The following is a 27,938-nucleotide window of genomic DNA, read 5'->3' as shown; positions in this document are numbered from 1 at the left end:
CCAGGGTATAAACTTTTAATCTCCAAATTTTTAAAACACAGCTAAACCTAAAAGAAGCAATTTATCGACATAGGTTGCTGGTGGAGGACAGGTTTTTCTATTCAGGCTGTTGCTGTTTTAAAGAAAACAAACTTTGCACCTTTTTGTTTTGCTACACCTAGAATGTACTCATTTAGGCAATTTAAACGAAACGTTCAATTGGGTTTTACTCTCAAGATGTTTCCATAGGTAAAACCAGAAGAATTGGTAATATTTAGTCCTTCAGAAGCCTTTCCGCACCATGTCTGATGGCAGGAACAAAAGCTTAGACTTTTTTTTTTTTTGTAAAACCCAAAGTTTAATTATTTTGCTTTGTTTCTATCAATTTCAAACCAGGTAAAAAAAAAAAAAAAAAAGCAGATTGCATCTTGGATATCAGAAAATGCTTCCCGATTTAAACTGCAGTAAACACATGATGAAAACACTACACAGTTCTATATACACATGACCTCATCTTGGTCCAGTTTATTAAAATCACAATCTGATAACTTTATACAGTGCAACTTTTTTTAAATGCAAATAGTACATTTTTATTGCTTAGGGCAATATGACTAAATAGTTATGGTATAAATAAGCCATCATAACCATATGAAAGTAAAGAGTCAGTCCATCCATACTGATATTTTAGTTGAAATATCAACTGATCAAAACACCTTCATTTCCTAAATCTCTGAAATTGCAGAGGCTGGATCTCTGAACCAGAGATCCTGTCTCTGCACCCCTTGCAACAATGTTTTCCTTCTCCTGCTGAAGTAAAAGAAAAGTCCACTTGCAAAAGGTCGAAAACAGTTGTGACTTGTTAGCAGACCTAGAAACTTTAAATTAAAAATCACAGCCAAATGAACTATATATATATATATATATATATATATATATATATATATATATATATATATATATATATATATATATATATATATATATATAAAAAGTTAAAGCCGACAGGTGGTTTAACCAGCAGAAATCTACTCAACAACTGCAATGCCTGTTTTGGATGGACGAGGCTATTAAAACAGAACCATGATTTCCCAGAGATCTTTCGAAGGCAGCAATAGTTTGAGGCCAAATGCCCTCACTTACCAGACCAGTTTCCTTTTGGAAAACCTTCTTCCATAAAACTATATTTTATGAAGCAGGAAGGAGCAATAAACACAAAGGTAAAAGCTATATTTCTACACATGAAAAAAAAAAAAAACCTTCATACTGTGTTTCAGCTCACTAAAAAAGACATTTTAATTTTGGATAAAGGTAGCTTTTTCAGACTGTCTAAATTAGTCTGCCTCTGAAATTCAGAGCAATCCTTTTGGGGAAAAAAAAAGGCTGCAGAATTCAATATTCATATAACTATCCAGCCATATGGATATAAAATAATTATCCAAGTATATCTGTGGTACAAACTACTTCCCCACAGCTTCTGGAAGAACTCGAGTGGCCCAGCCACAGCATATACAGTAATAAGTTAAACAGTTAGTTCTCTATAAGCCAGGTCTCATTGCTGCCGTTGTTCCAGTAAAGATTCAAAATCTGGTGAACAGACAAGTTTATGCTGAATATGTCCGAGAACCATCATCTCACCACGTCGGCCTTCCCCAACACTGACTGATACCAGTTCCTACACAAGAGAACACAAAAGATATTGTACATCAATAAGAAATCATGAACAGAAGAAAATATGGATCTGTAAAGAACTCCAAATACATGCACTGAAAGCTTAATGTAATAAAAAAAAAGAAATACAAAAATTTAAAGGGCAACTCCACTTTTGTGCACAAAGCAAGGTCCATAAAGGCATGAATGAGCGAGTTTGGGTGGAGGAACTTGACTGGCCTGCACAGAGTGCTGATCTCAACCCAACAGAACAGTGGTTCTCAAACTCAGTCCTCAAGTACCCCCAACGGGCCAGGTAGGGAACTTCCCTTAAATAAAAAAAGCTCTTATTAATGCCATGTCACTGATATTGATCTAAAGCAGCAGTGCAAAGTAAAGGAAAACCTGAAAACCAGGCCCATTGGCTCATTGCCTACAACGAAAATGTAATTTTTGGCGAGATACTCTCAAAAGGATGATCACGTCTAAAAGGGATGCAGACCCAGCAGCTTTCCTCATTGGAGCCACTCCCATTATTCTCACTCAGCCCATGGGCACAGAGAAACACACAGGGATTTTTTCAGAATAACAAAAAGGCAGGCATCTGCAACAAAGTTTGTTAAAATTATTGCAATGCAACTAGAGGGGGAATGTTTTTTTTCTTTCAAAAGTGGAGTTACTCTTAGTTACATAGTATGTGATGTTGAAAAAAGACACAAGTCCATCGAGTCCAACCTATGTGTGTGATTATATGTCAGTATTACATTGTATATCCCTGTATGTTGCAGTCATTCAGGTGCATATCTAATAGTTTCTTGAAACTATCGATGCCCCCTGCTGAGACCGCCGCCTGTGGAAGGGAATTCCACATCCTTGCCACTCTAATGCCCCGTACACACGGTCGGATTTTCCGACGGAAAATGTGTGATAGGACCTTGTCGTCGGAAATTCCGACCGTGTGTAGGCTCAATCACACATTTTCCATCGGATTTTCCGACACACAAAGTTTGAGAGCTTGCTATAAAATTTTCCAACAAAATCCGTTGTCGGAAATTCCGATCGTGTGTACACAAATTCGACAGACAAAGTGCCACGCATGCTCAGAATAAATAAAGAGATGAAAGCTATTGGCCACTGCCCCGTTTATAGTCCCGATGTACGTGTTTTACGTCACCGCGTTTAGAACGATCGGATTTTCCGACAACTTTGTGTGACCGTGTGTATGCAAGACAAGTTTGAGCCAACATCCGTCGGAAAAAATCCTAGGATTTTGTTGTCGGAATGTCCGAACAAAGTCCGACCGTGTGTACGGGGCATTACAGTAAATAACCCTCTACATAGTTTAAGGTCAAACCTCTTTTCTTCTAATGTTAATGAGTGGCCACAAGTCTTGTTAAACTCCCTCCTGCGAAAGAGTTTTATCCCTATTGTGGGGTCACCAGTATGGTATTTGTTTATTGAAATCATATCCCTTCTCAAGCGTCTCTTCTACAGAGAGAATAAGTTCAGGGCTCGCAACCTTTCTTCATAACCAATATCCTCCAGACCCTTTATTAGCTTTGTTGCCCTTCTCTGTACTCTCTCCATTACCAGTACATCCTTCCTGAGGACTGGTGCCCAGAACTGGACAGAATACTCTAAGTGTGGCCGGACCAGAGTCTTGTAGAGCGGGAGAATTATTGTTTCATCTCTGGAATTAATCCCCTTTTTAATGCATGCCAATATTCTGTTTGCTTTGTTAGCAGCAGCTTGGCATTGCATGCCATTGCTGAGCCTATCATCTACTAGGACCCCCAGGTCCTTTTCCATCCTAGATTCCCCCAGAGGTTCTCCCCCCAGTGTATAAATTGCATTCATATTTTTGCCACACAAATGCATTATTTAATTAAACAATCTTCTAAAATTTGCAGCTTAAGAGAAAGGATTGGCAACATAATTTACTATACTAAACACTCGGTAGGTACAACAGAAGGGGGTACTATGTTGTCAATCAACCTGTATGGGAATAAGTTATCGTCACAGAAGGCCGCCCAGCATGGAAGAATCACCATTTTACTGTGGTGCCATCACTACAACTTCTAGAAAGTAATACCTGCAAGACCACCCAATCACTAGTACAGCCCCCCAAAAAAGTAAAGCTACTCCCCATTTCTGGCCAACTGGCCCTACCATGTATTTTGGGTATCACTGTCCCACCTGGGGACCCAGACAGGACCAGCTGGAGATCAGGAAATCTCTGTTTACTGGACCAGCTGGAGATCAGGAAATCTCTGTTTACTATTCAAAAAATAAAGTTCCAGCAACAAGCCACAATGCACTTAATCTGTAGAATCTTTATTTAAAATCCATCTTAACCGACTAAGGCCCAGGAAGGAATCCTGCTCTGTATTGGATTTCCCCTTTTATGTCTTGATGGATTTAAAATAAAAACTGCATTGTGCCTTGTTTCCGGACCTTTATCTATTCTGTGTTGTGGATCCACGAATGCAGCAGTGGTCCAGGCACAGGCATCTTACTTCACCCAGCCATATGTTTATCATTTGACGTTCAGCACCATACTTTCTTGTTTTGATATTTGTTGATCAACCCTCTGGTGAATGTACACGGAAGTGATATGCACTATCACTTCTGGGTGTGGCTGTCACTTTCACCAGATGTTGTGGCCAGAGAAGGAGCTAATGGAGCATGATCTGTGCTCTATTAGCTTCAGTGGAGGTCAGTGAAGACTTCAGAGATCTAGCAGGCATCGCTTATTGTTAGCTTTATGGAGGTTACAAAGGAGTAAAAGACCAGGTTGCCGATTAGGTGGTGTTGAAGGGAGCAAGAACCTTATGTTAGCTTGTTTTAGGAGTTAGGTTTATATTAGTTGTTAATAGAATAAATTGTGAATTAGATTGATCACCTGTAAGAAAGAGGAGGAAGTCCCCAAGGTGACATCAAGTGTAACTTTGCCCAAAGCAAGCTGCACTTTGCCCGATTTACGCACAACAAGCTTTCCAATCTGTCCCTCGGACACATTACGCAATGAACAGATCTCTTCTGCTGCTGGGGTCTCCTGCAGATAGAAAAAAAAAAAAAACACAATTATACTATCATAGCTTGAACAAAAGCCTTTTGTTATGTCCATCTTGAAGGACAACGGTAATTATGGCAATTATTGCAGGTGCACAAACTACTGGAATCTAGCTACAAAAAAAAAAAAAAAAAAAAAAAACAAAACTCATGAGACTGAAATACTCTTCTATAAAATCTATGCACAATGAAAAGAGACTAAATTAGACTAAACCAGGGGTCTCAAAAGTACCAGCCCGCAGGCCATTTGCGGCCCGCGGACCGGTTAAAAATGGCCCGCAGGCAGGGCCGATCCAGGACGTCTTTTTGCACTGCACCGCACCTGCACCTCTCCATCTGCTCTGTCCTCTCCGCTGCATGCTGTTGCAGCCCAGAGAGAGAACAGAGCGGAGGAAGGATCCGCCCATCGCCCCGCCCACCTAGGCACTGACCTCAGGGCGGGAGATTGTGTTCTCTGGGTCCCGTCACTAGGCATGTGTGGAAGCCAGGAGGAGAGGACTCAGTAGGCGGATAAACCTGACCGCCAGGAGGGTTGAGTGAGCCATCACACTGAGGCAAAGTCCTTAGTGGGGTGACTGGGGTAGAAATGTGTGCAGTGTGGGGGGTATTTTATGGAGTGTGAGGGGATTTGTGCAGTGTGGGGGTTAATAATGTGTTGGGTGACACCAGTGTTGGGGGTTAATAATGCGTTTGCTGACACCAGTGTTGGGGGTTAATAATGCGTTTGCTGACACCAGTGTTGGGGGTTAATAATGCGTTTGCTGACACCAGTGTTGGGGGTTAATAATGCGTCTGCTGACACCAGTGTTGGGGGTTAATAATGCGTCTGCTGACACCAGTGTTGGGGGTTAATAATGCGTCTGCTGACACCAGTGTTGGGGGTTAATAATGCGTCTGCTGACACCAGTGTTGGGGGTTAATAATGCGTCTGCTGACACCAGTGTTGGGGGTTAATAATGCGTCTGCTGACACCAGTGTTGGGGGTTAATAATGCGTCTGCTGACACCAGTGTTGGGGGTTAATAATGCGTCTGCTGACATCAGTGTTGGGGGTTAATAATGCGTCTGCTGACATCAGTGTTGGGGGTTAATAATGCGTCTGCTGACATCAGTGTTGGGGGTTAATAATGCGTCTGCTGACATCAGTGTTGGGGGTTAATAATGCGTCGGCTGACATCAGTGTTGGGGGTTAATAATGCGTCGGCTGACATCAGTGTTGGGGGTTAATAATGCGTCGGCTGACATCAGTGTTGGGGGTTAATAATGCGTCGGCTGACATCAGTGTTGGGGGTTAATAATGCGTCTGCTGACATCAGTGTTGGGGGTTAATAATGCGTCTGCTGACACTAGTGTTGGGGGTTAATAATGCGTCTGCTGACACTAGTGTTGGGGGTTAATAATGCGTCTGCTGACACTAGTGTTGGGGGTTAATAATGCGTCTGCTGACACCAGTGTTGGGGGTTAATAATGCGTCTGCTGACACCAGTGTTGGGGGTTAATAATGCGTCTGCTGACACCAGTGTTGGGGGTTAATAATGCGTCTGCTGACACCAGTGTTGGGGGTTAATAATGCGTCTGCTGACACCAGTGTTGGGGGTTAATAATGCGTTTGCTGACACCAGTGTTGGGGGTTAATAATGCGTTTGCTGACACCAGTGCTGGGGGTTAATAATGCGTTTGCTGACATCAGTGTTTGGGGTTAATAATGCGTTTGCTGACATCAGTGTTGGGGGTTAATAATGCATTGCTGAAATCAGTGTTGGGGGTTAATAATGCGTTTACTGACACCGGTGCTGGGGTTAATAATGCGTTTGCTGACACCAGTGCTGGGGGGTTAATAATGCGTTTGCTGACAAAAGTGCTGGGGGTTAATAATGCGTTTGCTGACATCAGTGCTGGGGGTTAATAATGCGTTTGCTGACATCAGTGCTGGGGGTTAATAATGCATTTGCTGACAAAAGTGCAGGGGGTTAATAATGCATTTGCTGACAAAAGTGCAGGGGGTTAATAATGCGTTTGCTGACAAAAGTGCAGGGGGTTAATAATGCGTTTGCTGACATCAGTGCTGGGGGTTAATAATGCGTTTGCTGACACCAGTGCTGGGTATAGTATATTATTGCTGGTATAGTTTAATGTTTTGAAAGTTTGCAGGCGGGCCCCCATGGGATATAACTTGTCATGTGGCCCTCTGGCAATTTGCGTTTGAGACCCCTGGACTAAACCAACTAAAATATAAAACCAACAAAAACAAAAGCCAAAACCCTTGCTTCTATTTTGTAGATACTGAGACAGACTTTTTTTTTAGATTTACAAAAATACATGAGGGTTCTTACATTACTGTAGCATGGATAGTTTAAAGGTGGCAGTAATAAGCACTATAGCTGTCATCCTGGGAGACAGATGTATAGCACATAGAACAGGGGTAGGCAAACTTTGGCCCTTCAACTGTTGCGGAATGGCAAGTTCCCTCACACCTATGCTTATGATATTCATGCTTGAGGCTTTTAGTCTTACAACTCTTCATGGGACTTTTATTCCTACAGCAGCTGTTGTGCCCAGAAACCGTCATCCTGGTCTAGTTAAAGAATAAGGAAGTAGGAGAAAGTACCTTACAGAAAAGGTACTTGCTACCCACAAAAAAAAAACAAAAAAAAAAAAACACAACCATAAATGTAGCAAGGGAGGGAGGGTAAGCTGAGATGAGCTTTGACCCCATTTAAAATTTACCCAAAAAGGCAACTGCTGATATTCAGCCTTCTAATCTGCCACAACCTCAGTAAACTGGCTTCTGGCATTTGAGAAGTGAATGATAGAGAGAGGGTTGGGACTTAATCCCGATATGGAGAGAAGTCAATGCCCTGTGCACACTCTGGGCCACAGGCACATGGAAATCAGCCTGAAGCTTAACACAGGGACTTGTAGGAACCTTAAATAACTTTTAGGTTTAAGTGAAGAGAAGACATACATACATACATAAGGTGTGGTGAATTCAAATTCACGAGGGTCCAGTCAGAAAAACGTTCTTCTAGCGGAGGTCTGAGTGTCATATTGGTGCTATGACTCCACATGATATCTTCCACATCACAGCCTCCTGTGCACGTCACAGGCCCCTCATCACAGACTGGCCATCGCAGACTAACCCCCCTCAATAGTAGACTCCTGTCCTGCACAGCACTCCCCCCTCCCCACAGAACCCTACCTTATTCACACAAGACATAAAGCACGGCAGCCCTGGACAACGGGTGGGACTTTTCACATTGAAAGGTGAATGATCGATTGCTGGGACCACCCCGCTGCATAACAATCAATAGCGATCCTATTGAAGGGACAAACCTGTGTGCGGCGTGCCTGCCATGCTGTGAACATAGCAGCACAAGGCAGGCAGGCAGGCGAGCCGGCCGCGGGGAGTGGACACACAGGCAACTATTTGGCGAGGCTGCGGTCTGGGTAGTATGGCTACTGGGGCCAGAACCAGACCACAGTCTGCCATTTAGTGATGCCTGACATAAATCTTTCTCAGTGTGCCTTTCTGATTTAGCACAGCTAAAACACTAAAGAGTCTCTTACACACCTGACTTTTGTCCTTGACAAGTAAGACGTGCCCATCCTCAGTTTGAACTTCACTGCGGACAGGTCGAGATTCCTGACTAAGTGGCTGTCCTGGAAGAGTGTCTGGTAGCTGCACAAAGAAGAGTGCATCCTCTCCGGAAATCCGCAGAGATTCCAGCAACTCTGGGAGCGGCACATCCTTCTTCTCTGGGGGCTTCTTCACTGCAGGGGCTTTGCACTGTGGGACACCAAGGCTTAAAACACCATCATCGTCTTCCATTGGTTCTTCCTTCACTAAAAAAAAAAGAAAAAGGAGTAAGCAAAAAAAGTTGAACACTCATGGGGAGGGGGATATTGAAGGAAGGATTTCTACTAAAAGGAGGAGACAACAGCAAAAGGATACATGGCATAGATAGGATCATAAGTAAGGTTCCTTGTGCTGATAAGGACGGCGAACTCAGGAATCTACATGTATGAACATGGAAATATATTTTTTACTAATGAAGGTTAAATTTGTTCAATGTACGCCTCTATTATGATTTGTATGTCACGTCATTATCAGATGTAATGTATAAATTTTGACTCTGTGCGCAATAAAAACTTTTGATAAAAAATAAAATAAAAAAATAAAAAAAAAAAAAAAGGTTCCTTGTGCTGATTTTATTTTATTTTATTTTTTGTTTTTAGTAATCAGGTTTTAAATCGTTAAAATTTTATTTAAAAAGAAAAAAAAAAAAATGGCACTACCTTAACCAACATTACTTTAATCTATTCAAAGGTAAACTTTTGTGACAAACACTAGGGTTGCAATTTTTAACCTCCTGAGAATACTTGTTTGCCCGTCTCTGGTTTCTATACACATACAGAACTCCTTATCTGCAACTTAGTCTGAGCAAGTGACTCCAAGCACAGTACCAAACCCCGGAGTATGGATAGCCAAAGTGCTACCAGTAGCGACTGCAGGTAATCACTGGCTATGCGAGCAGGCAGAAATAGCTGCAATCTCTCATTGCAGTGCAAGGGCTATCCACTCAGAGCTGTCAAAACACAGCAGCAGGTATCAGACTTCTGCCGCTGGGATTCACACCATGACAAAAGAACCATGTCAATGGAGCAATGGGGGGGGGGGGGGTGTAATTTACTAAAACTGGAGAGAGCAAAATCTGGGGCAGCTCTGCAGCATAGGTTCTAGGTTTTTCTGTCAAAGCTTAAAATGATTGTAAAGGTAAATAAATTAAAAAAAAAAAAAAAAAAATGCATATCATACTTACCTCCAGTGTGCAGCTCATTTTGCACAGACTGGCCCCGAACCTGCTCTTCTGGGGTCCCCCCGGCGGCTTTCACGGCTCCTCCCCACATCTGGGAACCCCCTCAGAGAAGCGCTCCCCCGAGGGGGTTACCTTTCAGGCGCGCTCACAAGTCCAGCATCTATAAAGTCCGAATGCAGGACTCGGGGCCCCCCCTCCCTGGCGCTCGAGTCATTGGATTTGATTAACAGCAGCGGGAGCCAATGGCTGCGCTGCTATCAATCTATCCAGTCAAGAGCTGAGAACCACAGGCAGAGAGACAGCGTGTCCCCATGGGTCAAGTTTGAGGGTTCAGGTAAGTAAAACGGGGGGGGGGGGGCTGGGGGTTCGGTCACTGACAGGTTTTTTTCACCTTAATGCATAGGATGCACTAAGGTGAAAAAGCACAAAGGTTTGCAACCCCTTTAACTGAACAAGTTGAAGTTAGAAGCCGATTGGCTACCATGCACAGTTGCACCAGATTTTGCACTTTGCCAATTTTACTAAATCAACCTCTTAAGTTGAGCCAGCTAACTCAAACACTTAGCCAAGAAATTCAACAAGACACAGCCAACTTGCCCAGTTGCATTCCCTAAACCTTGCTCAGTTATGCATTGAAATCATAACCCTCACACCCGACAATCCTCTGAACACCCAGCTATACAAAATATTATTTAGGGGCTTTGTGCTTATTGTGTTTGCATTGAAAATCTCATTATTGAACATAACTGAACAAGGAATCATAACCCAAACCATTTTAGAGCTCAACCGGTGTAATACAACATAACCATGTGTACTATGAACTTAATCTACTATACTTATCTGGGCTGTACAACATGTTACTGCACAAGCATAGATTCCCTTCTGCCTTCTTGTGTTTTTTTTTTTTCTTCACATGGCTTCCTTCCATTTTCATTCTAAGACTCTGTCTTCTGAGCTCACTGTACTCTCCAAAAAGTCATTGTAACTCACATAAAACACATCCAGTCTGCTGTTTAAATGGACACACTGGGGGTGATTTACTAAAACTGGCGCAGCTGGCCAAGGCAGCCAATCAGCTTCTAGCTTCAGCTTGTTCAATTAAGCTTTGACAAAAAAAAAACAAAAAACTGGAAAATGATTGGTTTCTATGCACCCGATTTTGCACTCTCCAGTTTTAGTTCATCAACCCCACTCTGTCTAGTGCCAATCACTGGAAGCTGACAGTAGAGTAAGCAGGTTATCCTAGAAGTAACAATCTGCACCTTATGCTTGTTTTTAGGTGCATCTGCCTGCATTTTAGATGCTTCTGGGATTATTCAGAGTGTCGGGTAGCTGAACTACACGGCGTGAACTTTTTTTCTTAGCCGCGTTTGTGTCCCTATTGACTGGTATGGTGACAAAAGCAGTTCAGAAGAGAACAAAAGCCTGTCAACACAGGCCCTTTAACTCATCTAATTATTATAAATAATGTTTGTCGGGACATTAGTCTCTTGTAATCAACTATGCAAAATGAGAAGTAAAAAGGCAGCACTTAGAACCAATTAGGGCTTTTTTTTCTCTGTACAGCGCTCTTGGTGATACAATGAACATGCTCACAAGAGAAGTGCAGAGGAATGACCTCATCAGAATGCTGCTGCTCTTCCAAAGTCTAATTAAATAGAAGGGTAGAACCTGGAGCAGTCTGTATAAAACAGCCACAATATAGCCTGTGCAGAGAACCAAGAACTCCCTGTGCTGTCTGATAGAATTGTCTAGATCAGTGGTTCTTAACCCTGTCCATAAGAACCTCCAACAGGCCATGTTTGCAGGTTTACCTTCTTCACAGGTGCTTTGGTTTGGTATTTTGGACAGCTATTTTATCTAAGAGAAATTCCCAAAACATGGCCTGTTGGGGGTCCTTGAGGACAGGGTTGAGAAACCACTGGTCTAGATCACAGACTGAAAACAAAAATGACAAACCTTGGGCAGGTGAAGGAATAATTCACATACTGCATGCATCTGTGTTGTATGTTTGCCTGGGTTTGGGTTTAGGAAACGGATCCCCCTTCAAATGTACGCACCTTTGACAGATGAAGGGTCCACTTCCATCTGTTCTTCTTTGGGGAAAATAGGCTTTGTGTCCTCCTCTTCTTCATCTTCCCTAAACAGCCAGCCAGAATGTGCCAGCGGGAGCTGTACAGGATGGTTCTGCGCATCATTGCGTAAACCTGGGTCATCCAAAAACTGTAAAGGACAGTAAACTGGTGTTATACTGCAGGGAAATGGACTAAACCAAGACTGACAATAAGACAAAGGAAGCATGGAAGTGGTTGTTTATACCAAATTGGTTTTAGACAAAAAAGGTGTCAAAAAAGTAAGTTAAAAGTCTGAAGGGGGGAGAGTTTGTTCATGCAACATGTTAATGATCCCAAACAGGGGTATATTGACAACAAAGTGCCTCAAGCAAAAGACATTCTGTATTTTAGAATGACCAGGTAAGAGTTTTGAACTTAATTCCACTGTACTGCTGTGGTGTGATCTAAGGCTCCATTCATACCAATGCTTTTTTTTTCATGCTTTTTGCAGGAATGCAGAACATTTTTAAGAAAGTGTTCCTATGAAACACGTTCACATCAATGCATTTTTGCCTCTGCATTTTTGGTAAGGATCAGGGACTTTTTAAAACACAAAACTGTGACTTTAATATAGAAGCTGAAGAAAAAGCATGCAGTGTGTTTTTACTGTGATTTTTAGTCTGCCCAACAACAAATTTGCCAAAAAAAAAAAAAAAAAAAAAAAAAAAAAAACGCTAATTGTGGAGAAAAGAAAACAAAAAGCACAGCAGAAATGCTCAAAAGCAAACTGCATAGGGGTGAAACATAAGCAAAAAAAGCCAAACATATACTTTCCCTTAATAGTGGGTTCTTAAAAAAATTTGTCAAAATAGTGCCATTAAAGAAAGTTTCTCAATCAACTAACCTAAGAGTCACTTAGTATTCCATCAACAAGCCATAACTGTGTGAACCATTTGTTTAATAAGGATTTAGCACCCATTAACATCGGGCCGATTTGACAAGTCAAATCGCTGTCTATTGACGGCACTGTCCAAATCGGTGCGATACCGACTTTGCAGTGGCGCACCGATTCCCAAAAGTAGTCCCTGCACTACTTTTGGCAACTTCTTGGGCAATTCCAATAGACATCTGTGCAGGAACCCGCGCAGATGTCTCTGAAAGCGCTCCCGAAGTTGGACTGAAATGCAGGTTTGAAATCAGGAGAGTTCAGCTGATTTCAAACCCGCCTTCAGTGTGAACCCAGGCTTATAAACACAAACTGAGTATTGTCTTTAGATGTAATAGGCAATACATCCCTTGCCACCTAGAAGCTGTAAAAGCTCCTAAAAAGTCAGTCGAGGTAGGTATCCAAGCAGCTATAAATCAATTACATGTCAAGTTCAAGCTGCCTACTTGACTAGCAAAAATAATTTTATTCATAAGCAATCACATGAAAGTATTAAAGAGAAATAGTAAAAGTACACAAACAAAACAAAAGTTCCCTTAAATAAGGCAACACACCTTATCATTTTTCAGCATTTGCAGGATCTGTTTAGTTTCCTCTTCAGTCTCTCTTTTCTCACGTTTTATGTTGATGATGTGGGAGGGACCAATATCACCAGAATCAGAAGGGCCATCCCAGGCAGCTACAGATAAAGGAGACAAAAAAAAAAAAAAAAGAGAAATGTAATCTGTATACACCACCGTGGCAGAAAATCTACCAAAAGACAAAAAGAAAAAAAAAGAAAAGGGGGGGGGGGGGTTGGGAGCAGCAACAGCACTTTTGAGCAATACAAAAAAGCAAAAAGTGTGAAAATTTTGAATGTTTCGGGGAAACTGAATATTGGAAAATGTGTAAATTAGCATGCATGTCACTCTGAACAGGGGCACAATCTAGTTCCAAACACAATTAGGCAAAATACTGGTGCTTTACTCATAAAACAAATAAAATAAAAAAAATACATATACATACACACATACATACATATATACACACACACACACACACACACACACAATACATGTACATACACAGGCCACTTTATTATTAGGTACACCTGTTCAATTGGTAACCCAAACTGCTAATCAGCCAAGCACATGGCAGCAACTCAATGCATTTAGCATCTTATCGTGGTGAAGATGACTTGCTGAAGTTTAAACCGAGCATCAGAATGGCGAAGAAAGGGGATTTAAGTGACTTTGAACGTAGCATGGTTGTTGGTGCCAGATGGGCTGGTCTGAGTATTTAAAAAACTGCTGATCTACTGGTATTTTCACGCAGAACCATCTCTGGGAGTTTACAGAGAATGGTCTGAAAAAGATAAAATTTCCAGTGAGCGGAGGTTGTGTGGAGGAAGATGCCTTGTTGAGGTCAGAGGAGAATGGGCAGACTGGTTTGAGATGATAGAAAGGCCACTCGTTACAACCAAGGTATGCAGAATACAATCTCAAAAAAGCACAGCACATCGAATCTTGAAGCAGATGGGCTACAGCAGCAGAAGACCACACCAGGTGCCACTCCTGTCAGCTAAGAACAGAAAACTAAGGCTACAATTCACACAGGCTCACCAAAATTGGACAACAGAAGATTGGAAAAACATTGCCTGGACCAATAAGTCTTGATGTTAGGGTCAGAATTTGGCATAAACATGAAAGCATGGATCCATCCTGCCTTGTATCAACGGTTCAGGCGGGTAGTGGTGGCGTTATGGTGTGGGGGATATTTTCTTGCCACACTTTGGGCCCATTAATACCAATTCAGCATCGTTTAAACACCACGGCCTACCTGAGTATTGTTGCTGATCATGTGCATCTCTTTATGACTACAGTGTACACATCTTCTGATGGCTACTTCCAGCAGGATAATGCACCATGTCACAAAGCTCAAATCATCTCACCACTGGTTTCTTGAACATGACAATGAGGTCACTGTACTCCAATGGCCTCCACAGTCACCAGATCTCAATCTAATAGAGCACCTTTGGGATGTGGTGGAACAGGAAATTCGCATCATGGATGTGCACCCGACAAATTTACAGCAACTGTGTTATGCCATCATGTCAGTATGGACCAAAATCCGAGGAATGTTTCCAACACCTTGTTGAATCTATGTCAAAGAATTAAGGCAGTTGAAGGCAAAAGGGTGTCCAACCTGGTACTAGAAAGGCATATATATATCTATCTATATACACACACACACACACACACACACACACATATGATATTTTGCTGCCTATCATTTTGAACAAGCACCCTAAAAGAGGATCAGTGATTGATGCATTACTTAGTAAGCAAAAAAAAAAAAAAAAAATTAAGACAGGAGCCCATCAGGTTTGACCAATACCAATTAAATTTCTCATAAGTATTACTTTTCTTTTTGAGCTGCTCTGCTGGCCCCTGCTCAAAGATGGAGTGACTCTGGATAACTTGTGGCCTCCCTCGTCCCCTTCCTTGTCCATCTCCTCGTCGATCCCGATTACGTTCAGATCTCTCAACTTTTACCGAAACTTCTTCTTTTGGCCTAGATGAAAAAAAGGCACAGTCAAATTTATAAAATGCACACAAAAAACAAAAACACAAAGCTCTTGGGAGAAATGCAGACTAAAAATCACATATAAAAAGGTTAACAGTTTGCTCTAGTTATATTTAAAGGGAAAGACCTATAATTAAACAGTTTATACTTTCATTTTGTCATGTTGCGTTGTAGCCCTGATGAAGGGAGCAATGGCTCTTTCTACCAAATGCTTTTAATAAGACCTTACTTTGGAACATTTCAGTGTGGCAATTCAATTTCGATTCAAAAATCTGAACTAAGGAATAGAGGTGTACCGAACGCATATTTTGTTGCCGAAACCAAAAATGCATGACGAAAATTAGAGGTTTTTTATTTTTTTATTTAACAAATATATATTTTTAGATATAAATGTATTATATTCAACTTTTTAATTAATATCATGCATTTAAATGAATATGAATTTATTGTTGGCCATTATCGGCACCTTTAGAGCAAGAAAAGCGCATCCCTTTACATTATATGTTTTCACACTGATCCATTGCGCTTATATTGTGGTGTAAAAAATCTTGCTTGCTGCATTTTTAGTCAGTTAAAAAAACTGCACCAAAAACGCAACTCCCTGCTGAAATGCATTAAAAACACAGCAAGAACGCACCTGTATTACGTTTATGATGCGGTTTTTAAATCACATGACCTAAAAAACACACACCATAAGCAAGGCAAAGTCGCGGTAAAGTCACATGGATTTTTTAGTGCCATTATCGGCACCTTTTTCTTTATCGGGAAAATGCTACCAAAATTTGGGTGCATCTCTACTAAGGAAATGTGTTATGAGAGGAATACTTATATATATATAGGCAATAGTGAGTCAGTTAAGTCAATAGCATTCCTTCAGTTAGACGATTGCACTATATAGGAGAGAATATGTTTATGGCAATTTAAGGAATGTCTATAGTGCTCCAGTGGGTGGTTGCGCTGCGGAGCAATAATCGCAGCGTGCATACTGGGTGACTCTGAGCATTGTAGGCACTTGTTTTTTATGAATGGGTCACCTTCCACATAAAAAAACGGTATAGATGTGTTCAGTGCAAGCTAGGGGAGGGACGGACCGGAGTTGGCTGATTCTCCCACTGCTGACAGTATTGAGCATGGGGGCGGGAACCTATAACCTTCCCCGGACCTAAGGCTCTGCTGATTGGTAGCTGCACCCATCACACACATAAATACCGGCTTCCTGTCTGGTGTGGCATGCCCTCAGAAGAAGTCCGGGATAGGACGAAACGTCAGGGACGTGACGCACCGGAAGTGACGCATGCGCTCCATCGACCGAGGAATCAGGAAGCGCACAGCTGTAACCACACACAGTGAGCGCTCCTGTCATCCCTGTCGGATTGAAGGACGCAGCAGGCACAGTGCACTTAATTTTCTTTGCTCTTATCTAATGATTATCTGGTACACATGTTTAGAAAAATGTTAGGGAAATGTTTAGATGTTTTAATAAAAGTGTTTAGCGGTATCACACTATGTGGACATTTATTTCTCCCACATATTGCATTGGAACTACCGAGAATTAGACTGACATCTGGTGGTCGTTTGGAAATTGGTGCAGACCAACTAATACTAATCAAGGCTCATATTGATTAAATTTCTGGTGAATGAGTTTTTCATTGGGGATCCCAGCACGTGGTGTATCGCTTGGTGAATGGATTAACTACCCTCACAGAACACGAGATTATTGACTAGGGGGATTTTTATCATCTGTTTCCCGTCTTGGCACTTTATGAACTTGATTGGAAAAAAGGACCCTATTTATTGGGATCACACAGCGCTGCTGCAATACTGAAGGAATGCTATTGACTTAACTAACTCACTATTGTCTATATATATATATATATATATATTACCTATTATTTAAGCGGCTGCTATTTATTCATTCATGTGTTCATTTATATATATGCTATATATACTGTTGGGTATATCGTTCTAAGCGCGGAGCATTGTTGTGGATAGGGCGGGTACATACAACATTCATCTTGACAATGAGAGGAATACTGCTGAACGCCACTTGAAAATGCAAGCCGCTTCGCTTTCATATTGATCCTTTACCTCAATTCTTGAAAAAGGAAAAAAAAAAAAAATGCAGCAAGTAAAAAGGTAAAACCTCTCATCTACATTACTTGTTGCAGGTCGGTGACTCAAAGTACTGAAACCAGATGATAAACGTGATAGTGAAATGACTAGCACTTTCAAAGGGAGATGAGCAATGGATAGTTGGCATATTTCTCTCATATGACACGTTTCCTTTAAGCGCTTGCCTACCAGCCGCCAGTTTTACTGCGGCAGAATGGCATGGCTGTGCAAAATGACGTTACCTTACATAGCTTCGCCTTTGGGCCACTAGGGGCGCGCACCTGGAGCGGATGCGAGTGCCCAGCGGGCACGATGACCGTCGGACTCCCGCGATTGCTTGTGACAGAGCGAGAACCGGGATCAGTGTGTGTAAACACACAGATCACGGTTCTTTCAGGGGATTAGAGACAGATCGTGTGTTCATACTATGTATGAAGACCAATCTCTCTCTCCTCCTAGACAGTCCCATCCCCCCTACAGTTAGAACACACCTAGGGAACACAGCTAACCCCTTGATCACCCCCTAGTGTTAACCCCTTCCCTGCCAGTTACATTTATACAGTAATCAGTGCATTTTAAAGCACTGATCACTGTATAATTGTCAATGGTCCCAAAAATGTGTCAAAAGTGTCCAATTTGTCCGCTGCAATATCGCAGTCCTAATAAAAATCGCAGATCTCCATTACTAGTAAAAAAAAAAAAATAATAATAATAATAAAATTGCCATAAATCTATCCCCTATTTTGTAGACGCTAAAACTTTTGCGCAAACCAATCAATATCCGCTTATTGCGATTTTTTTTTTTACCAAAAATATGTAGAAGAATACACATCGGCCTAAACGGAGGAAAAAATTAGTTTTTTGATAAAAAATGTGGGATATTTATTATAGCAAAAAGTAAAAGATATTGTGTTTTTTTCAAAATTGTCGCTCTTCTTTTGTTTGTAGCGCAAAAAATAAAAACCGCAGAGATGATCAAATACCACCAAAAGAAAGTTCTATTTGTGGGGAGAAAAAAAAAAAAAAGGACATTCATTTTGTTTAGGTGCAGTGTCGAATGCGACCGCGCAATTGTCAGTTAAAGCGACGCAGTGTCGTATCGCAAAAAAATGGCCTGGTCAATGAGCAGCCAAATCTTCCAGGGCTGAAGTGGTTAAACTGAACCCAATTATAGAGAATGTGCCACACACTACCAACCAGGTAGAAAATCAAGACAACTAGAATTAGGCAGAGACAGGACACAAAAACATACTCACTCTTCTTTAATCTTCCGTCCAATTATATTCGGAGCAAATGTTTTCTGGAACAGAAAAAAAAAAATAAAAAAGACCAATATTACATAGGTTTAAAATGCAGTGTTTAGCTAGCTAGACCTACCCCTTCCTACAAACAGATTGTACTTTTTAGACATGGATACACATGTAAAACCCACCTTTCGGACACCACCAAGGGTGAGATCCCTGGACCGGATAGAGGGGAGACGGCCTGGGGTGAGGGGAGTTGAAGGTCTGCGTCCCACCAGGCCTCTGGCAGCTGCCATGGGGGTCCTAGGACAAGAGTCATTCTTTTGAGCTCCATCAGACATCCTGTAGGAAAGAGAGATAATCACTACAATACACTTCTGTAAGGGGTTCACATTAGTCTAGATCAGCGGTTCTCAACCCCAGTCCTCAAGTACCCCAATGGGCCATGTTTTGAGAACTTCCCTTAGATAAAATAGCTCTTATCAATACCATGTCATTGATATTGATTTAAACCAGCTGTGCAAAGTAAAAGTAAAACCTGAAAACATGGCCCGTTGGGGGTACTTAAGGACCGAGGTTGAGAAGCACTGGTCTAGATGACTGTACTAATTGGGTGTTAGGTAAGGACAACAATTAAATGTATGTGATAAAGTGCATCGCACTCGCGCTTTCCCAAAGACTTCTATTAGGTCAGATGTTTTGGTGCGCTTTCTGAAAACGCATGAAAAGTCTTGCACGCTGCATCTTTGGCCTGCTTTCAGAAAATGTACCAAAAATGGCCAAGCACGAGTAACCTGCATGAAAACCATGGGTACACTGCGCCGCACCCACGCTGCAGGGGAACCACACCAGAGCAGTGTAAAAGGGGCTTCAGGCATATTAAAAAAAAAAAAAAAAAAAAAAAAAAAAAAAAAAAAAAAAAAAGCTTTTAGCACACATAAGCGTTGATACAAAAAAACTTTACTGCATGTAATAAGGGTATCATATTACTCATTCATGTAAATCACATACATAAAAAAAAAAAAAAACCACACAAACAATTATGCGGTATTTTATGGACCATAGTGTAAAAAAGCATGCAATATTTACCACCAGGGTTTAGCTGACAGTATCACATTTGTATTTGTCAAAAAACAGCATGGGGGGGTTGCAGGGACACCCACGCTGGTTACTGTTTACAAATAGCTGGTTGCTAAGGAGCGGGCGGAAAGCCAGCTGTCGCATCCTTAACAACTGAAAGAATTTTTTTTTTTCTTTTGGCATGGGGTTCCCCTCAAAATCCATACCAGACCCAAAGGGCCTGGTATGGACTGGGGAGACCCCATGCTGTTTTTTATTTTTTCATACTTTTTAACTGTCGGCCTATTTTTGTACATTCAGCTGTCAGCAGGGATCCAGCTGTTAAGGACTCCTAAGCAACCAGCTCAATGCGGTAATTACCACTAAATCAAACGAATATCGCATTTAACGCTAAATTCTTAGTGAAGTGAACACTTGCACAATTGTTACCGCATTTTATTTGCCCTTATTTAACTCTCAGTGAAACAACCCCATAGTAGGCGTATTAGAAGAAGAGCATTTACAGGCTGAAAAGGAAAAAACAAAACAAAAACATTAAACAAAAAAAAAAAAAAAACACATCACCGGTGTGTTCAGGAGAGCCGTGGAAGAGCAGAAAAAAAATGCTAGACATGTTCGTGTGTCAACGGCTTCTAACGGCCAGAATAAATTAATACTGTAGACAGTAGAATGCATTAACTCCAAGCGTGCATAAACATGCCTAAATTCTAATGCAATATGTGGCTTTAGGTGGGCTTTTTTAAGGGCCAGTTCACACCATAGAAACGCAGTCCAGATGCATTCCAGATGCTTTTCTGCATGCGCGTTTTTGGTGCAGTATAGCACATTTTTTCTCCCTCTTTTTTTCTTAACCTTAAATAAGGATATGTGCGTTCCAGTGCAGGAAAAATGCAGCATGTTCTACTTTTTTTTTTTTCTGGAACGCACTGGTGTGAACTATGCCATTACAAAAGACATAACCTACTTTCCATGCATTTTTGATACAGAAAAAAAAAAAAAAAAAAAAAATCACGCTGGACTGTATGTGGGGTGAACTGGCCCTAAAGCTGCTTTTTTCCTGCCAGGAGTAAGCGCCTATTCATACCAGATAGCAGTGCAGGAAAGTGTTGGTCTGAGCACATTTCCCGCACTGCGTTCCAAACACACTGGGTGTGCGATCTGCTGTAGGAGTCAATGTATTCCTAATGACACCCCGAACACAGATCGCAAACGCTGTACGCTTGTCTGCACCAGATCGCAGGGTACCGCAGTAGAAAAGCATGCGCTCTTTGGTGCAATCCAGTACAAAACTGAATCGCACAGGAATGCAGAGTGAGCTCCAGTTGTGACTCCAGTGTGCAGCGACACTTAAGGGTATCAGCCCAGTTTGCATTAACCATTAGTGCACTGCATTTTTTTTCCAACATACATCTTCACTAAATATGAAGAAGGTGAAACACACAGAGATGATGATAAAAATAAACCTGTGTACAGAAAATGGAAAAAAGGAGAGAGAGGTGAACACAAATTCCAAGTACAAAACATATGCAGAGGACTGAATAGTAGAAGTGTTAGCAATGGTTGTTCTCTTCCTGGTTGTCTCTCTATATTGTATACAGGACCCGGAGCATTGCCAGCCAGCCACAGAGCACTATGTACTCTATAGGATCCACACAGATCTATATGGACCCTATACAGGACTGACAACACTCCACACTCACCTGACTGTGATCACTACCGCATGTCTACCTCCAGCACAGCACCCCGGGTGATGGAACGCTCTGCTTTACGTCACTTCCGCTCCATAGCAAAGCACTCTGGGGGATGTAGTTCTCGGGATGCTGTTGAGCAATCACATGTCTTTACTGTACTGGTGGCTGGAATAGCAGAATAGATTGAGGACGGAGCCAGGAATTATAATCCTCCTTGGCTGGTCTACCATTGCTCTCCAGAGTCTGAAGAGTTTGTCCCTGAGGTCTTACTCTTACTGAGGTCTTACTATTAATATGTGCCCTGAATGCCACATTCTGCTTCAGGAAGAAAGTTATAAACTGGTCACGTGAGAAATATGGGGACTTACATCAGGTGTGCTAAAAATGTTAAAGTGACTCTGTCTCAAATAAATATAGGAGGTTTTAAAGGTTCACACACCACAACAGGCTAAAACTATCAGTTTAACAACTTAAATAGGAATTAAACCCTGATGGATTTACTTCGTCTTTGTTTCCCTGCAAAGGTAAAGCATAATGGGTTGCTATGCATCGCATAGTAGCCCATTATGTGTCACTTACCTGACACAGGAGCCTGCAATGTCACCGATGTTCCCTCTGCTACGGAGCGTCCATCTTCTTTCCAGGTATCAAGGCTCGGGCGCTGTGATTGGCTGGAGCCACGATGACGTCAACTCCCGTGCATGCGCACGGGAGATGCCACTAACGGCATATCGTTGTTAGCAGTGGCATGCTCAGTGCGCCTGCGCGCCGTTCTCTATGGTGCATGCGCCGTAGACAGCGGTGGCTGTCTCTTTGCAAATATCTCCTAAACCGTGTAGGCTTAGGAGATATTTCTTGGACCTACAGGTAAGCTTTAAAGTGGATGTAAACCCCAAATTTTTTTTTAATCATACTGTAGAGTATAAGATTTGCTATCATTTGAGCCCAGTCTTACCACACAGAGTTAATCCATCTCTGAGCAATCCTCTTTTATTGTTCAGTGAGACAATTCTTGACAAACTGAGAAAAACTTTGTCAAACCCTCCCCCTTGCTGTGAGTGACAGGTTATTTACATATCTTGTACATTAGTCTAAGACATGCATTTTTTTTAAATTCCCCCCCCCCACTCCTTTCTTCAGCAGCTCTGCCAGGATTGGCTGTTCCACAGATCAGCATGATTTGGCATTCTGAAGTCATGTGGTTACTTTCCTGTCTTTTCACTGGATGTTAGAGATCATAGCAGAAGTTCAGTGTAAGAAATACACAGGAGAAAATGCATATTGACAAGGGGAGTGTAGAGGTGGGCGGGGAGTCTACTGACATCACGACTCCACCCACCGAGCTCCAGACAACAGACCCACCCACAGAATCTGCAGTTTTTCGGGTCTCATAACAGACAGAGGAGAGACATTTGACAGGTAAAGATACATACAGGATTCATGTATATCCTTATAGATAACCCCTATGGCAGTAGATTAGAAATGATGACATTGGGTTTACATCCACTAGGCTTACCTGTAGGTCAAAGTGGTCTGTAAGGGTTTACAACCACTTTATTAATGTGGAACTATATCATACCTCCCAACTTTTCGAGATGGGAATGAGGGACACCCATCAGCAAAATTATGCAGGCATAGGACACACCCCTTGCCATGCCCCCTTAAAGGAGAATTGTTCAAAAAACAAGATTGGTTAAACCCACAAGTGCTTTTTTTTTTACCACTACTATTTCTTCATATTGGCTTTTGGAATTTACAAATGCTGCCATTTAGAGATCAGATGAAAGGTTTAGACCTGGAAAACACTTTTTGATAGATAAAAAGTGCATTTTATATACAACTATATAGATCAGACCAAAATGAGGGACAAATGAGGAGGAATGAGGGACAGAGGGACATTGTTCCAAATCAGGGACAGTTGGGAGCTATGCTATAGTCAGAAAATGAAGTCCTAGATCACTTCTAGCTGGCCCCTGTGGCAGGTATAGCTATGTAAAACAATAAAAATATTTAAACTCCACATTAAGGCACTGCTGAATTTGTAGAGGCAAATCTGCTGACAGCCTTAGGACCGGTTCACACCACAAAAACGCACTCCAGATCTGTTCCGGATGAGTTTCTGCATGCACGTTTTTGATACATTTCCGGATGCATTCCATGTGCTTTTTTTCTTCTTTTTTCCTGTTTTTTTCCTCACTATACTAGGGTCCAGTGCGCTTTTGATGCCTTTTTGATGCGTTCCAGTGCATTTCAGTGCATTTTTGATGCGTTTTACTGCATTCCAGTACAGTCCAGTGCAGGAAAAATGCAGCATGTTCTATTTTTTTTCTGGAACTGAAAAGCCCTGGAACTGACTGCACTGGTGTGAACTATGTCATTGGAAACCATATAACCTACTTTCCATGCAGAAAAAAAACGTACTGGACTGCATGTGGTGTGAACTGGCCATTAAAGCGGAATGAAACCCTCCTATCCTTTACAGCCAAGGAAGCTGCTTCTGTTTTATCTGCAACTGCCATGGTGCTGCACATGTGATCAGTTATAACACCAGACATTTGACAGTTTAGTTGAGGACATAAGCAAATGTGACAGTTAACAAACCCTGCATTCCTGGAATCTGTTTTCTTTAAACCATTAGGGCCCTTTCACACTGGGGCGGGCGTCGGCGGCAAAGCGCCGCTATTGTAAGCGGCGCTTTACCGTCGGTATGCGGCCGCTAGCGGGGTGGTTTTACCCCCCGCTAGCGGCCAAGAAATGGTTAAAAACCACCGTAAAGCGCCTCTGCAGAGGCGCTTTGCCGGCGGTATAGCCGCGCCGTCCCATTGATTTCAATGGGCAGGAGCGGTATACACTCCGCTCCTTCACCGCTCCGAAGATGCTGCTAGCAGGACTATTTTTACCGTCCTGCCAGTGCATCGCTCCAGTGTGAAAGCCCTCGGGGCTTTCACACTGGAATGAAAGCAGTGGCACTTTCGGGTCAGTTTGCAGGCGCTATTATTAGCGCCTGCAAACCGCCCGAGTGTGAAAGGACCCTTAAACAGACAGATTTAGTTACGCTTTACGTTTAATTTTTTTTATTAAGTATTTGCGGACAATACAGGTTTGCAATACAAATTCAAAAACAATTGTTCATTCTTCCCACTGTGGGTGTCAATGGAAAGTGTTACTAAACCCGCAACAGTAAAATCAGTCTGTATATGCAGTAAAGCATGTTAGTTGCTTGTTATACTCACTGTGGAACCTAAGGGTTAAATCCTCCACATTGTGTAGAAAGGCTGTTTGATCCTGTCTTTCTGATCCTCCCCTTCTTCCACTGTCTCGAAAAAATAATCAGATATTTACAGAGCCAATGTAGTCAGGATGCACATGCTCAGTTTGGTCTGTATTGCTAGAGAGTTTCTTTTTCTTCTTGGGAGCGTGCATGTGATGAGGGCCAATCAGTACCATCCAGATAGAGGGTCAGGGGTTCTGAAGCCTGATAGGATTGTGGGAGAAATGAAAACTCCTCCTACAAGCTTTACTAGGAACTTATAGAAGTCACTTGACTGCTATATATATATACTGCTGATGAAAAAAGGTATTTATCAGTTTATATTTACTAAAATAATTGCATTTCCATGTTCTGTGTACTGTGGGAGACCAGATATAGTGAATGCAGGTTCTGGGTTTAGTAACACTATAATGACACCCCCAGATCGGTTCGCAGATCACAGTGTGAACTGTCAAATGGTACAGGAATCGGATCACATAAGTGCGAACACCCATGCAATCTAATTCCAGTGCGGACCAAAAAAAGGGTCCTGCACCAGTTTGGTGCCAATGCGATGCAATTTCAGCCATACACCTTGTATGGCTGAATTAGCATCACACAGACATCGCATGCGATCTGCACAGCAATGCCTTTGGGAAACATATGCAATGTCTGTGTTCGCTCCAGTGTGAACCCAGCCTGAAACAGTGATATTATAGTGTACTACCCAAATGGTTATTAGGAGCCACTGGGCTACATTGAGAAAACAGTAGATGTAAGAAAAAAAAGGGTATGCACACTGAGAGATACCAAACAGGAACATCCACTTCATCTAGGAACATGATACCTGGGATTCAGACAACACAATGATGCTAGCTTTTGATTGAAATTTACAGGAAAAGTAGTAATAAGAAGGGAAGAAAAAAGAGAAGCAGAGGAGGAGGAGAAGAAGAGGAAGGAGAGAAAGAGGGTAAAAAAAAAAGGGGGGGGGGGAATACTATGAGAAAATCTTAGATATGATTGGGACCTCAAACGTTAGTGGAAATAAATGAGTCAAGGTCAGAAGAATATCTGAAATGAGACCATACTGTCCACGTAAGTGTGTGTGATTCAGATTTATCCTCACCCCATGCGATCATACGCTCCACAAGCTCAGTCTTGTCCAACTCACAAGCTCATTCAGCCATCGATGGAGCCTCAGCCTGGTGCCACTTCCTGGCTATCACAGAACAACCCGCTGTGATAAAGTGCCTAACTAAGTTTCTCTAATGCCGTGTACACACGACCGGACTTTTCGACCAAACTAATCCTTCGGACAATTCGATCGTGTGTGGGCTTCATCGGACCTTTTCTGTCGAAAAATCTGTCAGACTTTAGAAATAGAACATGTTTCAAATCTTTCCGACGGACTCGAGTCCATTCGAAAAACCCGTTCGTCTGTATGCTAGTCCGACAGACAAAAAAGGACGTAAGGGCAGCTCTTGGCTACTGGCTATGAACTTCCTTATTCTAGTCCGCTCGTACGTGATCACATTCGAAACGATCGGACTTTGGTGTGATCGTGTGTAGGCAAGTCTGTTTCATTGGAACTCCGTTGAAAAGTCCTTCGGAGTTCAGTCCGACGAAAAGTCCGGTCGTGTGTACATGGCATAAGTTTGTCTAAAAGAGCCTGGTAGCATGAACAGTACTGTAATCTGAGGTTCATTTGGGATTTTATCTCATGCTAATTTACCAAACAATTGTAATAGGTTATCCCAAAATTGGAGAATTTTTCAGACAGGTGCCCCAAATATGGGTCAGGTTGCCAGCAGGTTCGGGTAAGACTCCCTCAACAAGATCTGGTATATCTGCAAAAGTGTGTGTTCCGGTCTAAAGGACTAGAGCTAGTCGCAGTTGGGGAAAAAGAAGCTAGTCCAAGAATCTAGTCCAAACAATGGGGTCAAGGGACTCGGTCAGGAAAAGAGAGTATGCCCTTATGTAGACATGTGCAGAACAGAAAAATGTGTTTTGTTTCGGATAGATTCAGCATGTTACTAATTTTGTTTCGTTTCGGAATTCATTTAGTTTGGTTTCAGAATTCATTTAGTTTCATTTTGTTTTTGTTAAATTTTGTTTCGTTTTTATAAAATCTCATTATGTTTATTCATTTTCTAACGAACTCCAAATTTTCAGAACAATTCAAATTCGGATGGGTTGAAAAATGATCAAACAATTTGAATTCTGTGTGAGGAATAGCTAGTTGTTAAAGGGGTTGTAAAGGTAATTTAAAAAAAAAAATAAAAAAATAACAAACATGTTATACTTACCTTCACTGTGCAGCTCGTTCTGCACAGAGTGGCCCCGAACCTGGTCTTCTGGGGTCCCTCGGCGGCTGTTTCACCTCCTCCCCGCAAGAACTAACCACCTTAATGCGAGCTCCCTCGCATGGTGGTTAGTTATTGCGGGCGCGCTCCCGTGATACAGCCGGCGGCTATAGCCGCTCACTGTGTCACTCGGCCCCGCCCCCCGGCACGCTGCGTCATTGGATGTGATTGACAGCAGCGCGAGCCAATGGCAGCGCTGCTTTCAATCCATCCACTATAGCCAATCAGCGACCAGGCTGAGCGGCGAACTGGAGGTCGGGAGCGAGCGGCTGAGTTTCGAGGTGTCAGGTAAGTAAAACGGGGGGGCTGGGGGCGGCGGTATTGTCAAAAGTATACCTTTACAACCCCTTTAAGCAGCGGTCTGGGAAGCCGGCTGCCGCGTCCTTAATAACCGCTGACTAATCAGCTGTCAGCAGGCTTCCCCACTGACAGCTGAATGTAAACAAAAATATTCTGAAAAAAAACAGTGTGAGGCCCCCCCCCTCCCAATCCATACCGGGCCCTCCAGGTCTGGTATGGATTCAAAGGGGAACCCAATGCCAAAATTAAAAAAAATAATTGGGTCCCCCCCAATGTCCATACCGGACCCTACTGAGCACGTAGCCCAGAAGGCCAGGAAAGGGAGGGGGGATGAGCGAGCACCCCCCCTCCTCCTGAACCATACCAGGCCACATGCCCTCAATATGGGGGGGGGGCTTAGGGGCAGGGGGATGAGCGAGCGCCACCCCTCCTCCTGAACCATACCAGGCCACAGCCCCTCAACATGGGGGGTGCTTAGGGGCGGGGGGGGGATTTGGGATTTGAGCACAGGTATATCTTTTTCTGTTGCAATTTTTTATGTCACACGATATTTGCGCAATGATTTTCAAATGTAATTTTTTGAGCAAAAATAAAATTGAATTCGCAGTAATAGCTCACATGTGTGGGATGACTGCTGTTTGTGTGCGTGCATGACCAACGCATGTGTTCACCTATGCATGCAAGCACGGGGGCAGGGGCACGTTCATTTTTATTTAACCACTTCAGCCCCAGAAGGATTTGCCCCTTAATGACCGGGCCATTTTTTGCGATACGGCACTGCGTCACTTTAACTGACAATTGCGCAGTCATGCAACGTTG

The 27,938-nt window shown here is 42.4% G+C and overlaps 1 protein-coding gene across 1 annotated transcript; it reads right to left on the bottom strand.

Moving 5' to 3' along the window:
• Positions 1–471: 471 nt before the first annotated feature.
• On the bottom strand, positions 472–21,371 carry POLR3D (RNA polymerase III subunit D). The gene is made up of 9 exons (XM_073622272.1): positions 21,216–21,371; positions 18,624–18,777; positions 18,448–18,491; positions 14,916–15,067; positions 13,069–13,193; positions 11,575–11,737; positions 8,269–8,540; positions 4,529–4,681; positions 472–1,651 (listed from the first exon to the last, which is right to left on the bottom strand). The coding sequence occupies exons 2-9, from the start codon at positions 18,774–18,776 to the stop codon at positions 1,529–1,531; spliced, it is 1,185 nt and encodes a 394-aa protein (XP_073478373.1). The 5' UTR covers position 18,777; positions 21,216–21,371; the 3' UTR covers positions 472–1,528.
• Positions 21,372–27,938: the final 6,567 nt, after the last annotated feature.

Source organism: Aquarana catesbeiana, linkage group LG03, assembly GCF_042186555.1.
Source record: "Aquarana catesbeiana isolate 2022-GZ linkage group LG03, ASM4218655v1, whole genome shotgun sequence".
In the NCBI taxonomy this organism is placed as follows: Eukaryota; Metazoa; Chordata; class Amphibia; order Anura; family Ranidae; genus Aquarana; species Aquarana catesbeiana.
Note: the sequence above shows the minus strand (reverse complement) of the source record. Positions and strands in the feature narration are given on the sequence as shown.